Raw genomic sequence first — 24,559 nt, forward strand, 5'->3', positions numbered from 1 at the left:
ACTGATTTTGACGTATTCAAATAGAGAATGGAGGAAATATGCCTAATCAAATGAGGCATTAAATTTTTGTACTAAAACTCCGTTTTCAGAAGCAATAAAAAAAGCAGTCACAAATGAAGCCCAAGTCTAAATGCTGATAATATTTATATATCTATTGATAGTGTATCATACTCCATCATTATAGGTTTGATATTATTACGCTGTTTTTAAAAAGAACATCTTGATCACAAATATATGGGTTACTAGAGATAATCTAAAATTAAATGGCACCACTTCACATAACAACTCATTAATATACAAATAGACATTTCAAAATGAATGCATCATTATTTATCAATTCTTATCTTCAATAAAAAAAATTGCTTTAAAAAATAGTAAGAAAACTATCTCAAACAAAGCTCAAACAGAAAACAAAGAAATTGTGATGAGGAAAAGCAACCCTTAAACATGCCTAAGGCTCTACTAAGAGCATAGACAAAAACCAAAGAGAAGTAATCTAATTAAGATTTATAAAAATTTTTAAGAACAAATGTAATTAATTTTACATAGTTTATGTAATAATATATTAATCCACTCATAGGCAACAACTCAACTATACCGATTAACTTGAATACGCGTTATACTTTATTTTTTAAAAATAATAAAAAATTATATTTTTCATTTTTTCATTGTGATATTTTGATTGCTTTGTATTAATTATTATTATTTCATAAATTTTATTTACATAAATCCCATACGAGTTAATCACCTTAAATCTTTAATTATATTATCAAATAATTTCATATGATTTATTTGAATTTAACATTTTAAAAATATTTTTTAAATTTAACATCCTAAAAAAATAAATAAAATCATTTAGCTAAATCCAACCTAAATACTAGAAAACAAGAGTATTTTTTATCCGCTCTCTCTATCTACACTTCTTCCCCGACTCCGAGAGCGTGAGGGCAACACCGCAACAGACCTTTGAACCGGCCCATGCGATCTCATGGATTACGGGATTCACAATAGCCACCATCTCGACGCTGCGCCTCAAACGCTGGTGCAGCCACATCCCCAGCCCCAGCCCCCGCCGCCGCAGGCTGCGGCTGCGCATCTATACTCGGCATACTATTCCACCGCAAATCCCAATCCTTACCCTAATCCGATTGTCAGACACGAAGATGCATCTTCATCCTCCCTTGTCTTCGCCGACGGCGGCGTAGCCCAGGCTGCAGAGCACTATGCTGTGGAAAGGGGATTGGACGGTCAGGCTATGACATATGGCGCTTATCAGCCACATCAGCACACCGATCCGTACGCTTATGCGCAGGCCTTAGCAGCGGCGTCATTGCAGCAAGCTGTAAGCATTTCCCCTTAATTTGGTCAAAATATAACTGGAGTATTGTTTTGGGTAAATGGCGGTTCTCTTTGTTTTTGGTTTATTTAGGTATCTTCTTCTCCATCGATATTGTTATTTTTTGTGCTAAAGAATATGGTTTAGGTTCCATTGATATGAGTTGAGGCATCGGATAATAATTAATATCACAGCAAATAGTTATTCTATAAGCGTCATATTTTTCTGCGTAAGCTGGAAGTTGAGTGATTATTTGGATATTAATGATAATAACTTTATCCTAAGTTCAATCAGCTTTCATCAATAGCTTATCCTTCTTTCCCGTTAGCATGCGGGATGTCTCTTACACGAGACTTTTATAAGTTCAATCAGCCTTCTCTATCAAGATACAGCTTCAATATATTCACAAAGATTTAAGCTCATTTATATTTATATATAGGTAAATCCTATATAATCCTTGGACAAAAATTTAGCAAATCTCACATTTAAACTGTAGATTAGTTTGGTTGATTGCAGTCCAGTTGTAGATTAGTCTGGTTAATTGCAAACGGGCTTAGAAATAAAGTTTTTAAAATTTTGTTGTACTCAAACAAATCTTTAAAAAAAAAACATTAATCTCAAAACAAACTCTTGTGGATCTCAGTATGCATTTTTTGAGCAACGCAAGCCATATTATATATTGGTTGGGTTGAGCCAAGCCTTTGTCTTCCTCATGAGTGCCCCTACATCCATGGGTTTTATTTTGTCGATTGTAAGGGTTCGACAGTGTAGCCTAGGGCTGCAAGCGAACCAAGCGTTCAATGAGCTACTCGTTGTTTGGTTCGATTAAGGCTCTTTTGTGATCATTTAATTAACTAAACAAACAAACTTGAACAATAATTTAAATACTCGATTATTAAATAAACAAACTTGAACACTAATGCATTCGACTCATTTATGTTCGCGAACAACATTGTTTAAAGATCGTGAACAAGCTCGACATTAAGCTCGATAAAAGCCCGATTAGTGTTCGATTTTGAACTCGTGAATAAGCTCGATAAAAGTAATTAATATTTGAATAAAGAATATACAACAGGTAAGCTTCATTTAAAAATATATTCATATTGATTAATGTTATTTTCATTTTACATAGATAATTGCTTTTATTATAAATGTGTTTGTTCATAGATATGTTCATGAGCGTGTTTGATAGTTTAAAAAAATTCGTTAAATATGTTCGCGAAGATGTTTGATGTAATCGTTTATTAGGAAGTTCGATAAAGCTCGTTTGTTAAGTTAATGAACATCTAAAAGTAGAGCTCGTTTATAGCTCGCTCATGCTTGTTTGTTTAAAGCTCGATAACCACTAAACGAACCAAACATGAATCAAACATGAACACTCATTAATTTAAATGAACCAAACATGAACACAAATAATAAAGCTCGAACAAACATGAACCAAACTTGAACAAACTGATATTAAATGAACACAAACATGAACATGCACATACTCGGCTCGGCTCGGTTCATTTGCAGCCCTAGTCTGGCCCTATTGTTGCCAGCAGTCAAGCTCTTGACCCCTTAGAATTCAACTGCTAGTGAGGAGTGCATTGACAACCTTAATTGTTGGATAAGTACTCTCCTTTGCTTGTAAAAATTCAAAAGCCATTGGATCATTTTTGAATTTTTACCTCATTACGAGGCATCTTTTCTGGAATGCTCTTTTGGAAATGAGAAAGAATTACCTTTTTTTTTCCTTTAGGTGTGATGGTGTCCATTTTTTTTGGATGTGAGTGTGGAAGGACCACCACCTTTCGGATTAAACTCACTCTTAACTTCTAGAGCACTTGTTTTTTGTGTCAATTTTTATTTGATAAATACAGCTTTCTTGTTCTTCTCGGGCATATCCAAGGAAATGCATTTAGATCTCTAAAAGTTTTTTCATATTTTTTCCCCTAAATAGCTGTAGCTATTGTGTTTTTCAAACTTGCTAATAATTGGTATCGTTTCTTTTTCGTTGTAGCGTCACCGTTTGTTCCAGTTCATTGTGCACACATTTCAAGGCTCTCCTCCTCTAGATAAATTATTGAAAATTACCATTGAGAAAGAGCAATGTGGAAAAAGTTGTTAGTCTGTTTCATCATCAGCCTTACACATTGTATAACATCCATGAATAACTTGTTAGTTGCTATCGTGATACACAAGCACTAGTACCCCCTAAGGTTAATTTTAACCTTTATTAAGGATATTATAGCCCCATAGAACTCATTCTAATGATGATTTGGACTTAATAAGATTATCAGTGTATAATGACATCAACTCACACATAAGTCGTCTTTTGAACTTGAACATGAAACTGACCCAATATTAGTTTAATTTTGAGTTTGAATCTTATAAGCCAAAATACATTATCTAAAAAGTCATTCCAGCCATTCTTCAAGGAAATGGATTACTTAGCATATGTCAAGCCACTCTTCAAGGAAATGGATTACTTAGCATATGTCAAGCCACAAAATTTGGTTTTAAATCTTTTTTATAGTTATGCCTGAAGGGGTAAGAAAGTAAATAAGCCAATAGGCTACAAATTGTGATGTGAGTCTTAATCAAAGCACATTTAACAAGAAAGACTTACCAAGCTAGACCATAAAAATTTCCTAACGAGTTTTTGATCTCATAAGCCAATACCTTTTTTGTTCTTATAAATTCATGCGCCTGAGCACAAGTCCAATTCAAAGAATGGCAGAAAGTGGTAGTTTGCGCCACCAACTTGATAGCTTTATAATTTCTCCAACTAGGTTGAATGAAGCACAAACCATGCACTTGGAGTTATACACTCCCTTCAGACAAACTTGATGAGGATATCACTCAGAAATTCCGACACGTGTACCGACGAAGAGATCGTAGATTGACGGTCACGATTTAGAGTCCTTACTTTTGATGCATTCTATTTTATTTTCAGTTTTTCCGAGTTTACCCCTGTGAGGAGTGTTTTCTTATTGTAGCCTTAAGGGCATTTATGTACTTTGCTTTTATTTATGTTGGAGGCCTATATATAGTGGCCTTATGCTTTGTAAAAGGATGATGAATATTTGAATGAAAATTTTATATTTGTCTTCTTCATCTTGTGTGTGCACTAGAGAGAAGAGAGAGAGCCTGAGGTAAGGGCGAGCACAATACCCACCAGTCATTGAAAGATTATGTGGCTCATGGTCTATCTCTTTCTTCCCTTTCTTCCTTCCTCCACCCGTCGACCCCTAGCTTCCTCCCAAGCCGCTGGCCACATACCTCTCTACCCAATCCATTGGCCACCTTCACGCCATCCTCAAATCCTTTGACGCTAAACCCTTACCCATCCCCACCGCTGGCCCACCCATTGAACTCTTCCATTATGATGGCTTTAATCATCATAACTCCCTTCCTAAATTAGCTCCAAGAGAAAAGGAAAGTAATTACCTCAATTTGAAATTCAAATTTAAAAAAAATTCCTTATTTGCAAATCTTAATTAGGAAAGTCCATAAATTCAAGTCTATTTGAAATTTAAATTAAATTGGATTTCATGATATCTTTCCTAATTCCCAGGTGTTGTTTTGGAAACTCATAAAACTCTCCCCACCACTCCCTCCCTCCTCTCAAAGCCGTCGGTCCCCCATTGGTGGCTTCCCCCATTAATTCCCATTAAAGCTCCCAATCCCACTTTAATTCTAATTCAAAATTCAAATTAAATCCCGCCAAATCCACTTTAAAAAAATATGTAATTAATTTCAGATTTTGATTAAATTTCTTCTCCTCTTTTCTAACCTAATCCAAACCCTCACCCAAACCGCTCCTCCCCCTTCTCCCCACTTTGGCCGCCCCCTGTCCTTTGCATCCCCTCTCTTGGGAAACCCTAGTTTGCTCATGAGACTTGAAGCCAAGAGAAGAAGGCGTCCTCCTCTCCCAACCCCATCGTCATTGGTGCATGGCCGATCCTGAGGTCGATCATGACCTCGCTTACAATCCCCTCGGGGAAATCGACATTCTCCGCTCCCCTTTCTACGAGCCCGATTGGGAGTACGACGAATCGGTGGAAAACTACGTCAATCGTATCCTCTACTGTTTAGCGGGGACGCTTGATCTTCAAAAACCCAAGACGCCTTGGCTCATCATCAGTCACCTGTTGCCTCCTCCACTGTCGGCTACCTCTCCTTCGACGAAGGTCTTCGGCGCCATCTTCCTAGTGGTAATCTCCTTCCTTATAGGGTTCGTCTTTTTCCGCTAAAGCCTAAGAGTGGAAGAGTGAGAAGGTGCTCAAGGTGAACTTCTCGTTATTAAGTGTTGGTTTTTGTTATGAGCATGTAACATTTACTATTGTTTTGGATTTTTGATTAAATTGTTTGGCTAATCTCAATAGCACTTCTTTGCCTAAGCAAGTTAAAAATTTTGATTTCTGAAATCTATCTTTATTGCAAGCAATAATTATATATTGGCACGTTTTGGTCAATTGATCGTTATAATTTCTCAAGTAACTCCATGTAGTTTCACATCAAAACTTCTTTTGTCTCTAGCACAAAATGATCTTAGGTAGTTTATCTTACGAGAGTTTGCCTAGAATTGTTTTGACATTAGGATAACCTATCAAACACCTTTTGAATTTGCTCATAGACTATTATTTCAATGATTTCTTGACTTTTTTTCATCTCCTCTGCATGCATTCATTAATCCTATACATGCATAGAAATCATAGTTGCTGACTATGCTAATGTAATTATTATGCATTAAAAAAATTGAAAGTCGTAATTATTTTTTATGGCTGTGCTTATATTTATATTGGCAGATATTGCATAGCAGTTTACACTATTTTTACACACTTTTTTGTGACCTATGACATGATAGAACCTACCAGAGTCTCAACCTTAGTATATTAGAATCTAGGCTTCGTACCTATATACGTGCTTTACATTTTGATTTTATTATCAATTCTAATTTCTATGTCAAGGATTTGGCATCTAATCAAATATTTTTTTTGCCTCCTTATGCCTCTTTGCACCTCTAATTGATGATATCTTTTCCTAACATCCTTCTTTTTATTGTTCTTATTGGTAAGGGTGAGGATGATGTGTGCCATTTTAATTTCTTGAAAGAAGAGAATTTTTAATCATTGAAACACATTGACCAAACTATTGACTTGGCCCTTGGCCTTCAGAACCTTTGGTGATGGTGTAACTAACTTTATATACTTTTCTCCTTTTGTATTCATATTGTTGATTTCTTCAATGCAGAATTTCTTTATCCTATAAGGATTGCACAAAATTTTATGGGTATAATATCACTAGTACCTCATTTATCTATTTCCCAATGATGATAAATAGTGAATTACATTCGATGTTAGCCCTAGGTCTTGAGGGTAAGGGTTTCAATGTGCGTAGCAATTAATCTTATATTTCTTAACCACAACTTGAAGGATTGAATCTACAATGCATTGATAGTAGTTTGTTTTTTATCCAAATGATTAAGTGAGATTATCCCATTGATTAAGTGAGATTCATCCTCCAGTCTCTTTATTGTAATGTTTATTAGAGATAATAGTTCATCAACCTTATTTATGACTCATTGTTTTACTAATTCTTCAATATTGTTGTTGAGGGCTTTTTAGCTATTGCATAACTTTTGTTTGGATTTTATTGATATTGTTTCTTATAATCGTGATTTTGTTCGCTTTTGAATTTGCAATTAGAGCAATGATGACTTCTTCAATAATACTTCTAGTGTTATCAAAGGTGCTTTGGATGTTCAATTTGTGAATAAACAAAACTTGAAAATGCATGTCTAATACAATTTAATATTTTAATGTGATGATCTTATCATATTATACTTTTCAAAAGTATTCATTGTAATTAAAATAGTTGAAATTTAGAGACTCACTTTGCTTTGGTGAGTGCTTATTGCTTCATGCATTAGGCTATTATATTACCTTTAATAACATTGGTTGCTTCTACTTCGAATTTTCTTCAATTATCTTGTTAACTTATTCATCTTTTGTTATTGTTTTTAGTTCAAATTTTCTTCAATGGCGATGCCTTTCAAGCTTGCCTCTGTGATGCTTATCTTTCTGAGAAGCTTTAGCTTTTTGCACTAACCAAAAAAAGTACGTGGTGGGTGGGTGTAATGATTTTGATCCACACATATCTGACTTAGTAATCCATTAACTCGGGGGTAATGATTTTGATCCAGACACATCTGACCTAATAATCCATTAACTCCTTCAAACCATTGAAACTATAGTAAGCCAACACTCGCACTTGTCTTTCCCACATACGTCATAACTACCTCTCTTGCACGATCCATGCACAACAAGCTGAAACTATGATATCCCACATCTCTGCTTCTCCAGTGTCCTCAAGCCAAGATCATGGCACCTTTTTTTTTGTAGATGAACTTCATATGCAATGTCCTCAAGCCAAGATCATGGTGCCTGATAAGCCATGAACTCCTTCAATCATCAAAGTTGTTGCAAATCACAACGCACTTGACTCTCCCATGTGCACCATAACTACAATTCTTACACGATCCCTAATATGCAATGTGCCATAGCTATGACATTTTGCACGTAAGCTCTCATACAACCTCGGCCACGGTAATGACACCTTTTTACCTTTAGACAAGCCCCATAGATAACATGATACTCTCTTTGATCTGCTGAATCAAATCACCCAACTTCCAAACCTCTCTCTCTCTCTCTCTCTCTCTCTCTTTCTCTCTCTCTCTATCTCCTCATTGCATCTCTCGCTCTTCTACTCTTGCCCTGCAGTTCCCTCCTCCCCCACTCTCTCTCTTGACCTTGCCCTCTCAATCCTAGCTAAATTACAATGTTGTTGCATGCTATTCCTTACACCAGCTTCTTTCAATATCTCACTCAAATTTTCGCTATCCTTCTAAAAATCACTCGAGAAACCTTAGTGACGTCGAGGGAAAATTGCAATCAATGTTATTAAAAGCTAGCTTTAGGAGTGAATCATGATAGTCCTCTACGTTGCTTGCCTGTAAAGCGCAAGCTTACAACAAAGGGCATGTGTCACTCTGCATGTATATTATCATTTAATTATTTCAATTAATTATAATCTAATTTTTGTAAATTTTATTATTCCATGAATTGACGTGTGTCAACTTGTACAAACATCAACATCATCTAGGTTCCTAAGATAGATAATTGTGCTAAGAAACCTCCTTGAATTGTTTTCATCTTTTATATTAAAAAAATATGAGTTTATTTGAGCCCAATGCAAGATTTTAGAAGTAATTTTATACCATCTCCCTACCTCCCTCCTCTCTCCTTTCTGTCGGACCTCATCTCCTTTCTAATTTTATACATACAATCCCTTCAATTAAGTCAACCACAATTAATAAAAGATTAATAAAATAGGTACATTTTATCCAATGATGAGAAATAAAATATGTGAAATCAGCTCCTAGAAAGAAACTTTGCTGATCGTCAGTTAGGTAGTTTGAATAAAATATATGATGTTAGCTCCAAGCAAGAAATTCAACTTATCGGTGGCTAATTAAACAATATGAAATTAACATGAAACAAGAAACTTTCTTATCTGTGGCTTTTAGTTGTTGAACACCCTGCAGTTTCGAAAACAAACAAAAACTTTATGCTACCGGTAAACTTCAATTTGATTCTTTAGTTGTTTGAATATTCATAGAAAACTAACTGAAAGAAAACCAATTCAGATTTACCAAAACTAGTAATGTTCATTTTTGAGGAAAAATAGTTCCTTTTATTGGAACACATTACACATGGAAAAAGGACAAAAGGAAAAACAGTCATCTAAATTGCGGAAAATTATTACGTCCGGACAAAAAACCGGAAAGCTGGACGTATACCGAGCAATACCGAGTGCTCGGTACCGAGCTCCAGTGACGTGGAATGTGGTTATTGGTCTCTGGACGCGTTCGGTGTCCGGACGTAATAATTACTCTTAAATTGCCACCAAAAATACATTAAAGGACATTAAAGCTCGGGACAACTAATCAGGTGAGAATGCCTTAAAACATAGCCCATCTAATGGTTCTAATCAACTCATTTTAAATGAAGCCAAAAAGATGTTTAACTGATTTTCAGATTGATATATGATTGTGGTATAATAACCAGCATTTTATTTCTTGATAAAATAACCCAAATTAACTAAACTTAGAAATTTTTAGACTTACTTCAAAGCACCGGTTGAGATAAAATGTTAGAGAAATTTAACCATTGCAAGGCTTGCTCCAACTTAAATCGTTTAGATTGCAAAGATTGTAAAGTTATTCCGAGTGAAAATTTATGTACCCAACATCGATTATTAGTTTTAGACTTTAAGATAAAGAGGCATAAAATAAAAAATAAAGTAAAACGATTTTCTAGGATTAGATGGGGGCATTTAAAGAATTTTAACAAAAATATTTTTGAGAATAAGATCTTAGATATTAAGATTTTGTCTGTGCATGAGGATGCTAATGTTATGTGGAAAAAAATGGCTTGTGATATTAAGAATATCGCAAAAGATGTCCTTGGAGTTTCAAAGGGAAAAGCTCATAATAGTAAAAATAGTTGGTGGTGGAATCCAAATGTGCAAGAAAAGATTAAAATAAGAAGTTTTGTTATAAAAATTGGTTTAATTTTAAAAATTCTGATAATTGGAAAATATATAAAGTGGCTCGTAAGGATGCTAAGAAAGCAATATGCGATGCAAAGACATTAGCTTTTAGTGATTTATATAATAGATTAGATACTAAAGAGGGAGAAAGATATATATATAAGTTAGCCAAACAAAGAGATAGGAGTAGTAAGGATTTAGTTCAAGTGAAGTGTATTAAGGATGAAGATCAAAAAATATTTTTCTTAGAAGATGATATTCAACAAAGCTGGATGAGATATTTTGCTAAAATTTTTAATGAAGATTGTGAAAATAAGATTGACTATACTGACCTTAGCACCCTAAATGAAAATAAAGATTTATGTTTTTATTGGCATATTAGTAAAACTGAAGTTAGAGAGGCTTTAAATAAAATGAAGGGTGGAAAAGCTATTGGATCTGATGATATTCCAATAGAGGTGTGGAAATGCTTAGGAGATGAAGGAATTTCATGGCTTACTAAACTTTTTAATACTATTTTGAAGACTAAAAAGATGTCAGATGAGTGGAGAATGAGTGTGTTAATTCCTATTTTTAAGAATAAAGGTGATGCACAAGATTGTGTGAATTATAAAGGTATTAAGTTAATGTGTCATACTTTAAAACTATGGGAGCAAGTTATGGAGCATAGGTTGTGGCGTGATACTAATGTTTCTCAAAATCAACTTTGACATCTCTAGGAAAACTTACCAAAGGAGAGGGAAAAAAGTTGAGGTTAACTCAATGATCTCGTTAGATAAAATGGGTGTAGGTTTGCCTTAACATGAGGAAGGTAACATATAATGTAAAGATACAAGTTTGTGATGATAATGAGAAGAGAAAGAGAGCAAAATCGAGTAGAGGACCCCAATAAAATGCTTTTCAATTATGAAATTGTGCATAATCCCATACTTGGACATCTCTAGGAAAACTAACCAACTTAGGAGAGGAAAAAAAAGGCGAGGTCAACTCAGTGATCTCTTTATTAGATAAAATGAGTGTAGGTTTGCCTTGAAATGAGGAAGGTAACCTATAAGATGAAGATGCAGGTTCGTGGTGAAAATGAGAAGAGAATCAAGCTTAATTGGGTAGAGGGACCTAACTCTTAACCCCCTTCCCCCTTCTCCTACCTAGCCTCAACAAAAGAATATGGGGCAAAATAAAATTGAGAAACCTCAAAGGGATCAGTCCTAGGCATGGACACGAGTAATGGACAAGCTTTACCACAGAAAAACCAGAGAGAAAATAGTGGAATGTGGACTGGGAATAGAGGAGAGATAAGAGGCTAGAAGGAGCCAAGATCATGATGTCTAGGCCAAGAAATCAAGCAAAAATTTATCAGGGACTGGCCAAACCAAAGCAAGGGTTCCACGTGAGGGCCAGAGGATACATAGTGCCAACATTACCTCTCCTTATTATAGGCACTAGTGACAGGAGCAATAAAAATGGAGACGGTTGGGAGAACTTAAACCTAGCGATCCGTGAGCAGAGAGGAGGATGGAGGGCAATTCAAGTCTCACAAAAGAGCCAATGATCTTGCAAGTTATTCTTACTAACTATGTTGATCTCTATTATTTTCTTCTCGGTATTATTTCTATATGTGACAAGACCTCCATCTCTTAGCTCCATTGATGTGAATTTTAATCAATCGTCCTTCATCCATCTTGAGCATCTACTATCCAAGTGCATGCTTATATCCACCATGAAGCATACCTACATGACAATGTCTTTCGGTTCATATTCATTAAACTTTGTGTGGGGTTAGTATATGGTAACTGGATTTGGTACCTTTAGGCACAAGCAAAACTTGGTTGTATGTATATATATATGATCTTGTAACATAATAATCATGAGAGATATGATCGTGGTTGGCACAATAATTATACAGTACATTAGAATCAACATATAAATATTTATGGTATGATTAATGATGATGTTGATGTGGTTCTTTTAATGTGCTTCTTTTATGTGTCATGGAAATGTTAGTATATGTGATTTAGTAAGAAAATCTAATTTGACCTTAAGCAAAATTGAATTGTAGTTTCCTGAGGTAGCTTTTTGTTGCTCGAGGATATACAATTTTTGGGTTAGTATTGTCACATTAGGGTCATTTAATGTGGATCTAATTTTGTTGCTATTCCAGTCATGTCTTTGCAATTTCCTGCGCTTTTCTTGAGTTTGGCTGTTATAGCAGTTTATGATGCACAAACACGGATACGGGACACATCAATTATTAAAAATATAGGACACAAACACAGGTTTGACACGATATTATAATTTTTATATTTTTAAAATAGTATATAAAATTAAGTAAGAAAAATATTAAAAATAATTGAGAAATAATAAATCATTTAACTAGGATTTGTACTTAAAATGATTAATATTAGGATGTCGAGAGTTGACCGCCGATGTCGTGTTTCAAGTATCGAGAGGGGAGATGTTAATTTTGTCAAAAGTAGAACATCGAGCATCAATGTTGAGACAATGTCGGTCATCTATGTTGAGATGATGTTGGTCAAAGATGAGATGTTGCGATGTGCGGGGGCGTGATTGTGGGGGTAGAAATTGCTACCCTCAAACTTTGATTTTCAGATGGTTTTGAAACATTGATGTTATGACGGCATCAAACGTTGATGTTGCGATGGCATCGGGCATTGTTGTAAAACCCTACCTGCGATATATAGATAGAAATGAAAATGGTATGTTCAAGGAATGTGGTATTGAGTGCGGCCAATTTGATTTGTGGTTGTTGAGAAGAAATAAAAATTTAATTTTAATTTTAAAATATAAAAAATTATATTTAGGACACGCATATCGGACACACATGTCCAATTTATTTTTAATACTTTTTTAATCAGACACATCTTCAGCGTGTCGGATGTGTGTTAGGTCTAATACGTGCTACACTGCATACCTCATTGAGGACAAGTGTCGGTGCATCATAGATAGAGTACTTTGCGTGGTGTGTTTGTTATGAATCGGGTGTTTTGAAGCTGACTTTTGTGGGAATTAGATTTAGGGTATTTTTTAAAAATATTCAAATTTTGAAGGTTGAATAAGTCGTGGACTTTGGACTCAACAATAACCGATAACTTTATTATTAGTCATGCTGGGATTTTTGCAACTTAATTAGGCTCATCTTATCTCAAACATATTTACTAATCTAGTGATGTGGAATTTATTTGATGATTTGATGCATGAAATATGATAACTTTAAATAAAATTTCTTATTCTAGCTGTCTATCTTGGTGTAAGTTGGATGTGTGATTTGTTCGAGTGCAGTACAACTGTAACTGCATAATTCTCAGGAAACATTATCTCTTAGTACCATTATGTGGCCAGAATTTTTTTTCTCTTAATGAAATGTTTCCTTGACCAAATTTCTTTTATCGGTATTGTTATTAGCTTGTTAGTGTTTATGATTTTATTTAAATTTGACACAACAGAGGTTCTAATTGAAGTGAAAAAGTTATAATTGTTCCTTATTTTTGTAATTTGAATTTCTTGTTGATTTTTGTGAATTTATTTGATCATTAAATTATGTTTTGGATTCTAATTTGCATATTTTCTTAGTTGCTCCTAAAGAGAATAAGTATTTTACGTTGTTAGCTATCTTTAATTGCAAATCCTTACTTCTTTTATTTGATCTACATTATGGGTTCTAATTTTTTTTTTTAAAATCATCAATTTCATTTTTAAGCTTACAAAAAATATCCATCTAATTAATCATGATATATATATATATATATATTATTGAACGCTTCATCTAACACTTCATAAAAAATATCTAAGAACTTTACCTCTTGTATATCATCGACCACATCATCTCTTGTCATAAGGTAAGAGTTTTCTTCACCCTTCCGTCAGTCACATGAGGTTGAAGATTTGCTGATGCTTTTGAAAAATATTAACAAATTAAAATTCAGGCGGTTGAAAAACTTTAACAATTTAAACTTATGTAAGTGGGTAAACATAACCACAATCACAAGTGCAATCGTAAGAAATTATGCTTAATAATTTTTTGGTGTTCGACATCCAACCGATCTACATCTATGCCTAATTCCCCACCTAGATTAGAATTCCACCACCAGTCCCACCATTTAATGACCTAGCAGAGAGGCCAGCACAAGCATACTCTCTTACACGGGCTAGTGCAATCTAACCCATTATAATTTGTAACATATTAAGTTCTCTATAATTTAGTGAATCTAAAGCATATAAAATACAAATAAATCTATTAAAACAAAAAAAACAACATTTCTTACAATGCTTTGGTAGTTGATGAAATATCAAATTGTGAAAGCTTAGAAATGTATCACTTTGGCTTTCACAAGCTTTGCTATTGTTTTTGTTTTGAAACTTCAGAATAAAAGAGTGGAATGAGAAGGATTTGAAAGAGTTTTTGCTATGAAGCTTCTAACTCTATGATGATCTCAACGAGTGATATTTATAAGCCTAAATTTAGGCTTAGAAGGTTTCTCGACAGCTATACGCAAACCTGTTAGGCCTATTCAAATTTACAAAAGGAGGACTGGTGGGGTCCGCCCCCTTTAATGCTGCCGCTCATTTGGAGCAATGGGGAGAAGGGGTTTTGAGAGGCTAGTTTGAGAGGGAAAATTTGAATGTGAGATGTTTGAAATTAGGAAAGGAATTGTATTAGTAAGGGGGCTGGTTGGAGGGAGTTTTTCTCATGCTTGAATATTTGTGTTCTCTTGAGTTCTTGGGTGTTTTGGGCTCTAGATTGCTTTTCTAGAGTTTTGGGAGAGAACGATCCTCCTCTCGAATTGAGGATCACTTGTATCTTGCTTTGTCTTTGTTTGGCTAGATTTTCTCATTGCAATCCATCGTTTGGGGGCTGATTTTTCGTCCAGATTTTGCATTATTCTCGCTGTTTTCACCAATTAGTGATAGGTTTGCTTGCGAACTCAAGTATTTCCCTTGGGGATTCTTGCGAACTCAAGTATTTCCTATCCATAAAACTATCAAGGTTAACCCTAGAGTTCTTAGAACTTCGTTGGTTGATTAGATGCACGATTTATAATTATATGTATGATTAGTTTATTCCAAATAAAATATCGTATATGTGATCCACTTATCCATAATTGTATGTGCAATACATAATCATTTATACAATGGGATCATATGTATGATCCAACATAGAGTATAATGTTTTTTTCTTTGTCAAATTATCTATTGGTGAAGTTTAAATATTACTTTTAGTTTAAAATATTTTAATACTTAATATCTTTTAGCAGTTTAAAGTATTTTGACACTTATACTTGAACAAGCTTATTAGGAGCCATGTGGATAAGAAATTGCTATTATAAAAATTAAAAGGAAAAGTTAAAAAAGGCAGCATACCACAAAATTTTTATATTTACTTATATATCACTTAAATCTCTAAATCATATACAAAATATCACTAATATTAATTTATTTAAATTAAAACATATCTTTTCATGCTGTGATGTAATTTAGACACTAAAATAATATATAAGTAAATATAAAAATATAGGTGTTGGATTTTTAAACACAAATTTTTAAAGTTAGCCCCAATAGTTAAAGTTAATACCTACAGTTAAATATGAAGGCATTTTGAGTATTAGAATGTATGTGAGATTATATTATTATTTTTATATATTTTGTCATTTATCATTTTTAAAATAAATATAAAAATTATAATTGAAGTTAGTGAAGTTTGTTAATTATTCACTGTTGTTATTTAGTTGGTTAACTTTCATTATGATTTTTGTATTGATTTTAATATTATAAATAACAAAAATTAATATAATTTTATATAAACTATAATATCTAAAATACTCTTATATTTAACTATTAGGGTTAATTTTAACTATAACTTTTGGCCTTGGGACTAAATTGAATATTTACTAATAATCGGAAGACTATTTTGGGATTTTACTCCCTGATCATTAGATCAAGTTTTCAATTCTAAGTCATTGCATTCATCATCATCCTTCTGTTCTATCAATCTTATAATAATTTAATTTATTATTAATACATTTTAAGCATATATTTGTTATCATTAGGGGTGTCAATTTTTGACACGACACGAAACACGACCCGAACCCGACCCGGAAAAATCCGGGTTTGGGTCAACCCAAACCCGAAACGGGTCGGGTTCGGGTTGAAGAAATCAACCCGTTTTAAAAATCGGGTCGGGTTCGGGTTGACACGGAAACACGAAATTGACCCGAAAGTGACACGAAAATTCAGATTTGACCCGAAAATCCGAGTTTGACCCGTTTTTGACCCGAAAAACGAAGATTGACCCGATTTTTGACCTGAAAACTAGTAATTTTGGGTCAATTCCGGGTCATTCGTGTCGGGTCGGGTTGACCCGGACCCGAATCGGGTCGGGTTCGGGTCTGGAAACCTGACCCGTTTTTAAAAACGGGTCGGGTTCGGGTTGACCCGAACAGTGCCGGGTTCGACCCGAACCCGACCCGTTGACCCGAATTGACACCCCTAGTTATCATCAAAATGAGCTCATTAACCCAATGAGCTTGGATTGTGTTCTATCAAACTGAAGCCTTCTTTTTGTTTTTGTTGTTTTACATGTTTCCTTCTTTTTTTTTTTATTCCGGCGGTGCAACTATTACAACATTTCTAATGTTTTTCTACCTTATTTGTGTCTTCAAGGGAGATAACCCTTTTTCGTAATCAGTGTATTGATAAAATATTCATTCAAATTACATACTATCAGTTTACTCAGCATCAAGGGATGATGATAAAAGCAACCTAATTTCTTTGCCCGGTTCCTACTCACTCCATATCTTTGCTTGTACCCTATTATTTTGCCTCAAGCATAATGGCTATTTTCATAAGCCTTTTAGAATCCCATAAAAAACTTCATAAAAATCATATCGGACATATCTATTAAAACTCTATCTTACAACAAAACTATACACCAAAAATTATATATTGAAAATATCAAAACCTGATCTTTATTCGAGTTCTACCTTATATTTTTTCTTTCTTAAAGTAGTTTTTAATATTAGTAGGGCATGAGTATAAAGAAATTCAACAAAATAAACAATTTAAAAATAGAAAGTAATTCACATAAAAGTTTACTTGTACTCATGTTATCTCATATGTTATATATAATCATTGTGTAAGAAATATCTAATTTAACATCTGATCACTTTGTAACCAAAATATCTAATTAAAACAACCTTAGAGGAAACATTAGAGTTCATGTATCAGTCACATATCATCAATTATTAAAAAATTATCAATGAACATCTTTTGTTGCTTACATATATCATATATAATTCTTATTACAGCTTTAGAATGGATAGTCTATATGAAAGTGGTTCATTTGACTATCGTAAGGTCGGAAACTGTGTCGAGGACCATTTGGCCTCTTAACAGACTTGCCTTTATTACTCTATTTGTACAATTCAATATACATATTTTATTGAGGACCCTTTGTCCTCCCACTGGGATCACCTCTATCGCACGACCTCTACAATTCATAACCTTACTATTCTATCAACGTACATGATTTTTCTGAAGATACTTTCATAAAATTTCATTGTTTTACCATTTCGGTGTATACATCTTAGTTTCATTTTATAATTCTATTCATTTGCGTGCATCTTTAAAGTAAAATAAAAGCAACTTTTTTAATAAAAGAGACATTTCGATTTTTATATAAAAAAAGTAACAATAATATATCATAAAAAAGAAAGATAGTGACATTAATTTGTAATAAATGCATTTCTTGATGTTAGATTTGCTTATCTTACCTGATGGTGTCAACGATTCCTCCCCGGATAAATTGTCTCGTTATTAACAGCCCCACGTTTCTTTTGTGTTTACACTACCTAAATAATTGATTTAGCGGGTTAAAATTTGTTTATAATTTCTGACACTATTAAAATTTCAATTTCTTCTCAAATTATTCTTTCCTCTTATAACTCCTATGCTCCTCAACTCTTATTCGTAGCCAAATAAACGAGTGAAATTACTAAAAATTCAAAATTTACCTCTTAAGCCCCAAAATCCCCCTCTCCTCCCTTAGGCCTGCACCCGCCCTACCCTACTCACCGCTCTTGACCAAGAGCTCTCTCAGCTGTTTTGTCCGTGAATGCAAGCTTCAGCTATAAGCAAAGGAATAGATATAAAGGTAATATCCTAAACTACCATTACCGCCCTTAATTTCAATCACAATAAATGCACGCCAACTTTAGTGGGTCTTCCAAATTTTGTATAATACCACCATGAACTGTAACATTTTAAGTTAACTTAGGAAATATTTAATTAAAATCCATTTAATTTGTGTAAGCTTATGCATTCAAATTTTCGTATATATATATATATATATAATACCAATTTGATTGGTATAATTTTTATGATTCTATTAAGATATAATTAAATTTTTTAGATGTACCAAAATGGTGTATATATAAAAGTAATAATTTGGAACTTTTATCTTCTCAAAATTCTTGGGTATTACATATTTTTCTAATTCTGAATCACAAACCAAAGAGGCCCAAAAGCTGGGTTGTGTTTTTTTTTTCAGAGAAAAACAATGTTTTTCCCACACCATGGATTGAATTTTTTCTTTGATTTGATATGAACACAAATATTTTGAAAATTCCAATATTTTTGGACACCCATTTGGAACAACGTAATCTCATTTAAACTGTTTGCGTCTCCCTTTTTCAATATCGTTGCAGCATTAGTTGCCGAACTTGTAAGCTAGTGCTTGATGTAGTGATTAAGCAAGTTCTTTCGTTTGGAGTAATATTAGTTTAGGGCATAAATACTCTGGCTCTAGCATTATACAATTCTGCCAGAAGAAGTAATCATACGTCCTCATTGACAAGTCTTGCAATGTCTTCTCTGAGCTTTATAAATTCAATTCTCATCTTCATTTGTACGTGCTGGACTAAGCCAATTCATTTTTCATTGTCCCTTTCTTATCAGAAAAGAAAGTTGAAGATCCGCTCAACTATTTATAATTTGGAGGAAAAGAAGCAGAGAATTATTGAAGGAGGTGCAGCAGCTGATGAAGTAAAAGTATGTACAACGTGCAATGTAGTTTGCAACAGTGCTAAAGTATTTGCATCACACCTTGCAGGAGAAAAACATGCTCTTAAGGTGAAACTAAAAGTTTCTTATTACTTTCGGCATTTTCTTTTTGTGTTTTTCGTATTTATTGTCAAGTATGATCCATTATTTAGAAAATGTCATTTTATTTGTCCTCGCCATTTAGATATCTAGTGCTTGTTAAAATGTTTAATCAAAGTTGTTGATTCTTTTCTCTTTTAGTTGAATGTGCTGCTCTAGTTAATAACTTAATATGGTATTTCCTTGTAATGAATAATGCATGTACAATCTTTTTGATGTCACACTTACTTGATTGATTGTACTTATCATTAATTTTATAAAATCATAAAGATTCCTTGGATCCAGACATATGGCCAATTGCTAATCTTAATGATATTTTTTATAACTTCTAATTTTTTTCTTATCATGATGATTGATTCACAAGCTTATGTAATGAATAAATATGTGCAGGCCACTTTCTTATATTATCTATATTTTCGTCGTTGGCTTACAATTTGCACACAAGTTATACTTTCTTGCGTATATGAAACCTGTATTTCATTCATACATTATTTAATTATGTAATCAAATAGTGTACTAAAATGGTAATTTGTTTTCTATTATGTAATCATAAAGATTCCCTTGTTTTGTTTTCATGTTTCAGGCCTTGGGACCTAATTATCGTACTATGGTGCCAAAAGTAATGGCTCATTTAAAGCAAGTGAAATATGCCAAAAAGTCAGTTCCCAACAAAAGAGCTGGTCTTGGTTACATTGCTGCTCCCAAAATTGTTGAAAATTTTTCTTGTGAAGTCTGTAAGATTGAATGTAATAGCCAAGAGACCTTCAACACTCATAAAATGGGAAGAAAACATAAGGCAAATCTACTAAAATTGCAGGAAAAAATTACTCCAAAGCCATCTGCTGCTACTAAGAAAAATACAGTTGGTCAAGATCAAACTATAAATGTGGAAGCGGTGAAGAAACCATCTTCAATTAAAGAGGATTTGCAGACCAAGAAGGATAAGGTTGTTCAGGGAGGTGCTGCTGAAGAGGCTATAATGGTATGTGCTCTTTGTGATGTTGTTTGCAATAGCAAAGCCGTTTATGACTCACATGTTAGTGGGAAGAGACATCTTGCTATGGTTAAGAAGCAGGAGACTCAAGTTTGAACCAGTTCGCTCATGGCCGAAAGCTCAACTCAGCTTTTTGATGGAATGATCTTTCTGCTTTCAATTTCTTCCATTGGCCAATTTCCTCAGCCAGAGACAGTAAACCCTATTACATTCAACTCAACGACTACATTCACAGATTGTGTTTTGGAGCATTTTATACTTTAGCTAAGTTTGTCTTTTGATATCAATATAGTATTTTAGTTGTTTATCCTTCCAAAGTGATTCTGAACTTTTTACTTAGTGAACTTGTTTGGGCTTTCTGGTGCCTGAATTATATTGGCGAGAGGCATTTGATGTGAATCAGCTGTACTCAACGGTTATTAACAGTCCACAATCAATGGAGTTTTATAGGCATCAGAACATTGCAAAGGTAACAACTTTTTTGTCAAAGAATTTTTCATTGTTTTGATATATTATCTTTAATTTGTATCAGAAATATTTATGTATTGTTTTAGGATTATTTGTAGATGCTATGATTTTCTTATATATCTGACTGGTCACAAATATTTGGCTCTATCATAAAATTATGAGAAAAGGATTGAATTGGTTTTTTTAATTTTTTAAAGGATTTATATAAAAATTTCAATTTGGTCATTTAATTTTTTAAATGAGACTTAAGTAGTCTTTTTGTAAGATCATTTATGTTCTTATTATAAAAAGTCGGTATGATTAAAATAATTTTTTTTTAAATTGTCGGTAATAATTTATTATGTAGAATCAGAGAGTTATTTTGATTTTTATCTCATAAAATCATAGAGCAATAAAAAAAAAAGATGAAGAGAAGAATTAAGAGTAAATCAAACAAGTAACTTAAGAGGAATAATGCAGCTCTTTTTGATTTTTAGGTTGGAAATTTGAGTCCCAATTATGTCATAGTTTCAAGAGATTATTACGTGTAGAATCTAAACTGGAGAACCGTCTGATTTTTGTGAGTATGAGCAACAAATGTACAATAAAAGCGCAACTATTATTTTTCATTGTGTTTTTGGTTTTACTGTACACACTCACAAAAATGGACAAAACTTTTGTCCAGACTCCACACGTAATACTCTCCTTAGTTTCCAGTCTCGCATAGATTTTGTATGTGTTTGAGCTTTTCTCCTAATTTCTCAAAAAAATAAAAACTTAAGAATAATATATACTTATATCCAAAACTATGAAATAAACTTAAAATAAATATAACCTATTAATATTAATTTTACACTAATCTCTTAAAATGAGCATTAAAAATGGGATTTTTACATACATACCACTTTATTTGTTACATATTACATATTTAACACTAATTCTTAAATATTACATTAATACCACCTAAATATCATTCTCATAACAAAAGTGCCATTCTGTCAAATGCTTTACTCATTCTGTCCGAATTCGTTAGGAATGCCCTAGCCAGCGAACATCTTCGTGTCCTGGAACCCTTTCATCCTCCTCCCCGCGAGCTGTCGCCATGTGCATTCTTCCTCGTTGATCTTCCCTCAGGCATCTTCCTCGCAGATCTTCCCTCCGGGCATCTTCCTCGCAGATCTTCCTCACAGATCCGAAACCCCGCATCTTCTCGCGGAAACGTCCAGAAGAGCTGTCGTGAGCTTCATTCTTCCTCGTCGATCTTTCCTCCGGGCATCTTCCTCGCAGGTCTTCCTCACAGATCCAAAAGCCCACATCTTCGCGCGGAATCGTCCAGAAATTCCGCTACTCTCACGATTTGCATGTTCTCTTATTTCTACTATTTTTTTAGGTTCATAATTTGGCAGATTTTGTTTATTCAAAGTTATAGAATGAGTTTCTAGTTACAGATTATGTTGATTGTAAATCTCTAAGTCTTTTGTTACATCTTGAATTCTCTCTTCTTAAGCTTGTTTCTAGTTATAGTTGATCTAGTCTAGGTTTTTGTAAAAGAATTTCTATTGTAATGCTTTTGAATAGAGTAAGCAGTGGTCTTAAAAATTCATTTGTCAGATTATGTGTTGTTTATTTCAGACGTTTATTCGTAAATTTGTTTGTCTTTGTTGATAGATTGTTATAACATTTCAAATGAGTTCTACGAATTCGTCTGCCACGAGGCGCACACGATCTGAAGTTTATTGTTATTGTCGGCTGAATTGTGTCTTGTATACATGCCACCGTGGTCCTAATAGTGGAAGACAATTTTATAGGTGCATGAATAATCGAACTGATGACGACTGCAAATACTTTAGATGGATAGAGGAAGTAGAAGATGCATATTTTGGTACAGATGATGAACGCAAAGGCTTTGAGGCAAAAGTTATTAAGAGGCTTGACTCTATCAGATATTTGATGAAAGTCTTCATTGCAATTGTTCTTATTGATGTAGCCACCCATTTGGGTTTGTAATGTGTTTTGTCGGGATGGGTTGAATGCTAAGTAGTATCAACACAGGTTATTTTAAGTTTTGTTTTGTCGTCAATGTTAGTTCCTTGAATTGTTGTGTTGATCAAGCGTATGTTGTTTGATTATTCAAATTAATGGAAAAAATTACTAAATTATGTTCATTGAGATATGTCAAACAACTTCTTTTCATTTTTAAAATTTGTTTGGCAACTTCCACATTGAAATAAATTTTAGAATCTGCAGGAAAGCAAGCTCATCACACATTCTCAGGTTGCTTTGCCAAAACGTGAAAATAAAGTTGCTCCAGGTTGCTTTGCCAAAACGTGAAAATAAAGTTGAAACAGTCAATAAGATGGCATGCTGGGACGTTTCAGCAAAAAGTGAAAATAAAGTGCTAATAGTGCCTTTGCTGAAACTAACATAACAAGACATAAAACTGAGAAGCTGCAGGTGGTGCATAGCGATCTTCATTTTCGGCAAGCTGCAGGTGCTACTAATGTAACTAATGATCTTCATTTTGGCTCACCAAAATACAACAAAAATAAAACCAAAACTACAAAAGTTTCACAACAAAACTACAAAAGTTTTTGGCTCACCAAAATACAGCAACAATAAAAGTAACAAAACATGATCTTCATTTTAGAAACCATCAAAATATGAATAATTGAACTCCAGCTCAACGTCATCCGCTACCCGTCTATTTGGCAACTTGTCCCGTCATTTTCGTCGTACTTCCATGCCCGTTGTCTCCTTGTTATTCTTATTTTGCAAAGGGTTATTGCAAGTACTTCGATGATGTCCCCATAGACCACATCTTCCACATCTATGTGATCACTTATCTTGCTCCAAGAAATTTAACAGCCTTTTTTTCCTTGGACGACATCTTGGTCTACATGTATTCGGTACACCTACTTGCTCACAATTTTCTACAACGACTTGCCATTGCTCCTTCCCAGGTAATGCGGCAATTGCTCCATCATATGCAAGGCTATATCTAAATTACAAGATACCTTAAAATTAGTAGTTGTAAGCTACAAGTAAGCAATAAACAATGAGTGCTATTTCATACCTTGCTACATAGTAGAACTCATCAACATAGGTGTGCCACAATGGGTGCTCTTTCATACCAATGAAGGCCACGACATGAATACAAGGCAAACCTATTAGCTGCCATACTCCACAAGTGCATCCTTTTTTTCAATATCGACAATGTGTCTTGAGTGCAGTCCTTCCACCTCAGCATTGGAATTGCTAGCTTGCCGAACAACCAAATGATCTTTCCTTGTTGTTATATCTCTGATATATTCTTCTACATTTGGAACTAATTCTCTCTGCCAAGTCAAGCTTGTCATCTTTCGTTGAGCTCTTTGCTCCATAATCTTTCCCCGGACCAAATCAATCAGGTCAACAGCAGGCTTGGTTCTAGCATCAGCAATCCATGTGTTAAATGACTCAGCAAAATTATTTGTATTAGTAGCATGACCTATCCCAATCATGAATTGGCTTCTTGACCACTTGTAAGGTAAAGAAAGGAGATATGAGTACAAATTAGGGCTCAACTCATGAAGTTCGGAAAGCTTCTCGATCATCTCTACATTAGTATAGGCATTTGCAGCTGCCCATACCAATCCTTGCATTTTTTGACCATCTTTACATCAAATTTTTTTTTTTTGATATTTTTCCACAAATGTCGAATGCAAATTCTATGCTCAGCTTCAGATATATTTCTTTGATTGTCTCTCCCAAACCCTTCTCCATATCAGATATGAAACTAAGAGTGCTTAAATTAGTACCAATAGTCTCTCCCAAGTTCTTCAAGAACCATGACCATGAATGTTTGGACTTAGCCTCAACAACAGCATATGCTATAGTGAATAAGCCATTATTTTCATCTACTGAGTTGGCGGATAAAAGGACACCCAAATACTTAGATTTAAGATGACATGCATCTAAACTTATAAGTGGTCTGCACTCATATAAAAATCCATCTACACACACCTTGAAAC

General features: G+C 34.0%; 1 protein-coding gene across 1 annotated transcript; it reads left to right on the forward strand.

Moving 5' to 3' along the window:
* The first annotated feature begins 885 nt into the window (after positions 1 to 885).
* Positions 886 to 20,612, forward strand: LOC110106270. The gene is made up of 3 exons (XM_020836103.2): positions 886 to 1,342; positions 18,905 to 19,078; positions 19,692 to 20,612. Exons 1-3 carry the CDS (start codon positions 989 to 991, stop codon positions 20,196 to 20,198), a joined length of 1,035 nt encoding a protein of 344 aa, XP_020691762.1. The 5' UTR covers positions 886 to 988; the 3' UTR covers positions 20,199 to 20,612.
* Positions 20,613 to 24,559: the final 3,947 nt, after the last annotated feature.

Source organism: Dendrobium catenatum, unplaced genomic scaffold, assembly GCF_001605985.2.
Source record: "Dendrobium catenatum unplaced genomic scaffold, ASM160598v2 fragScaff_scaffold_313, whole genome shotgun sequence".
Lineage (NCBI taxonomy): Eukaryota > Viridiplantae > Streptophyta > Magnoliopsida > Asparagales > Orchidaceae > Dendrobium > Dendrobium catenatum.

What these genes read in the sequence shown, in the direction of transcription:
- LOC110106270 (XM_020836103.2), top strand. Translation starts at nt 989, where the DNA reads ATGGATTACGGGATTCACAATAGCCACCATCTCGACGCTGCGCCTCAA. An exon ending in CGGCGTCATTGCAGCAAGCT is followed by an intron (nt 1,343 to 18,904) that starts GTAAGCATTTCC and finishes CTTTCTTATCAG; the next exon opens with AAAAGAAAGTTGAAGATCCG. An exon ending in GAGAAAAACATGCTCTTAAG is followed by an intron (nt 19,079 to 19,691) that starts GTGAAACTAAAA and finishes TTCATGTTTCAG; the next exon opens with GCCTTGGGACCTAATTATCG.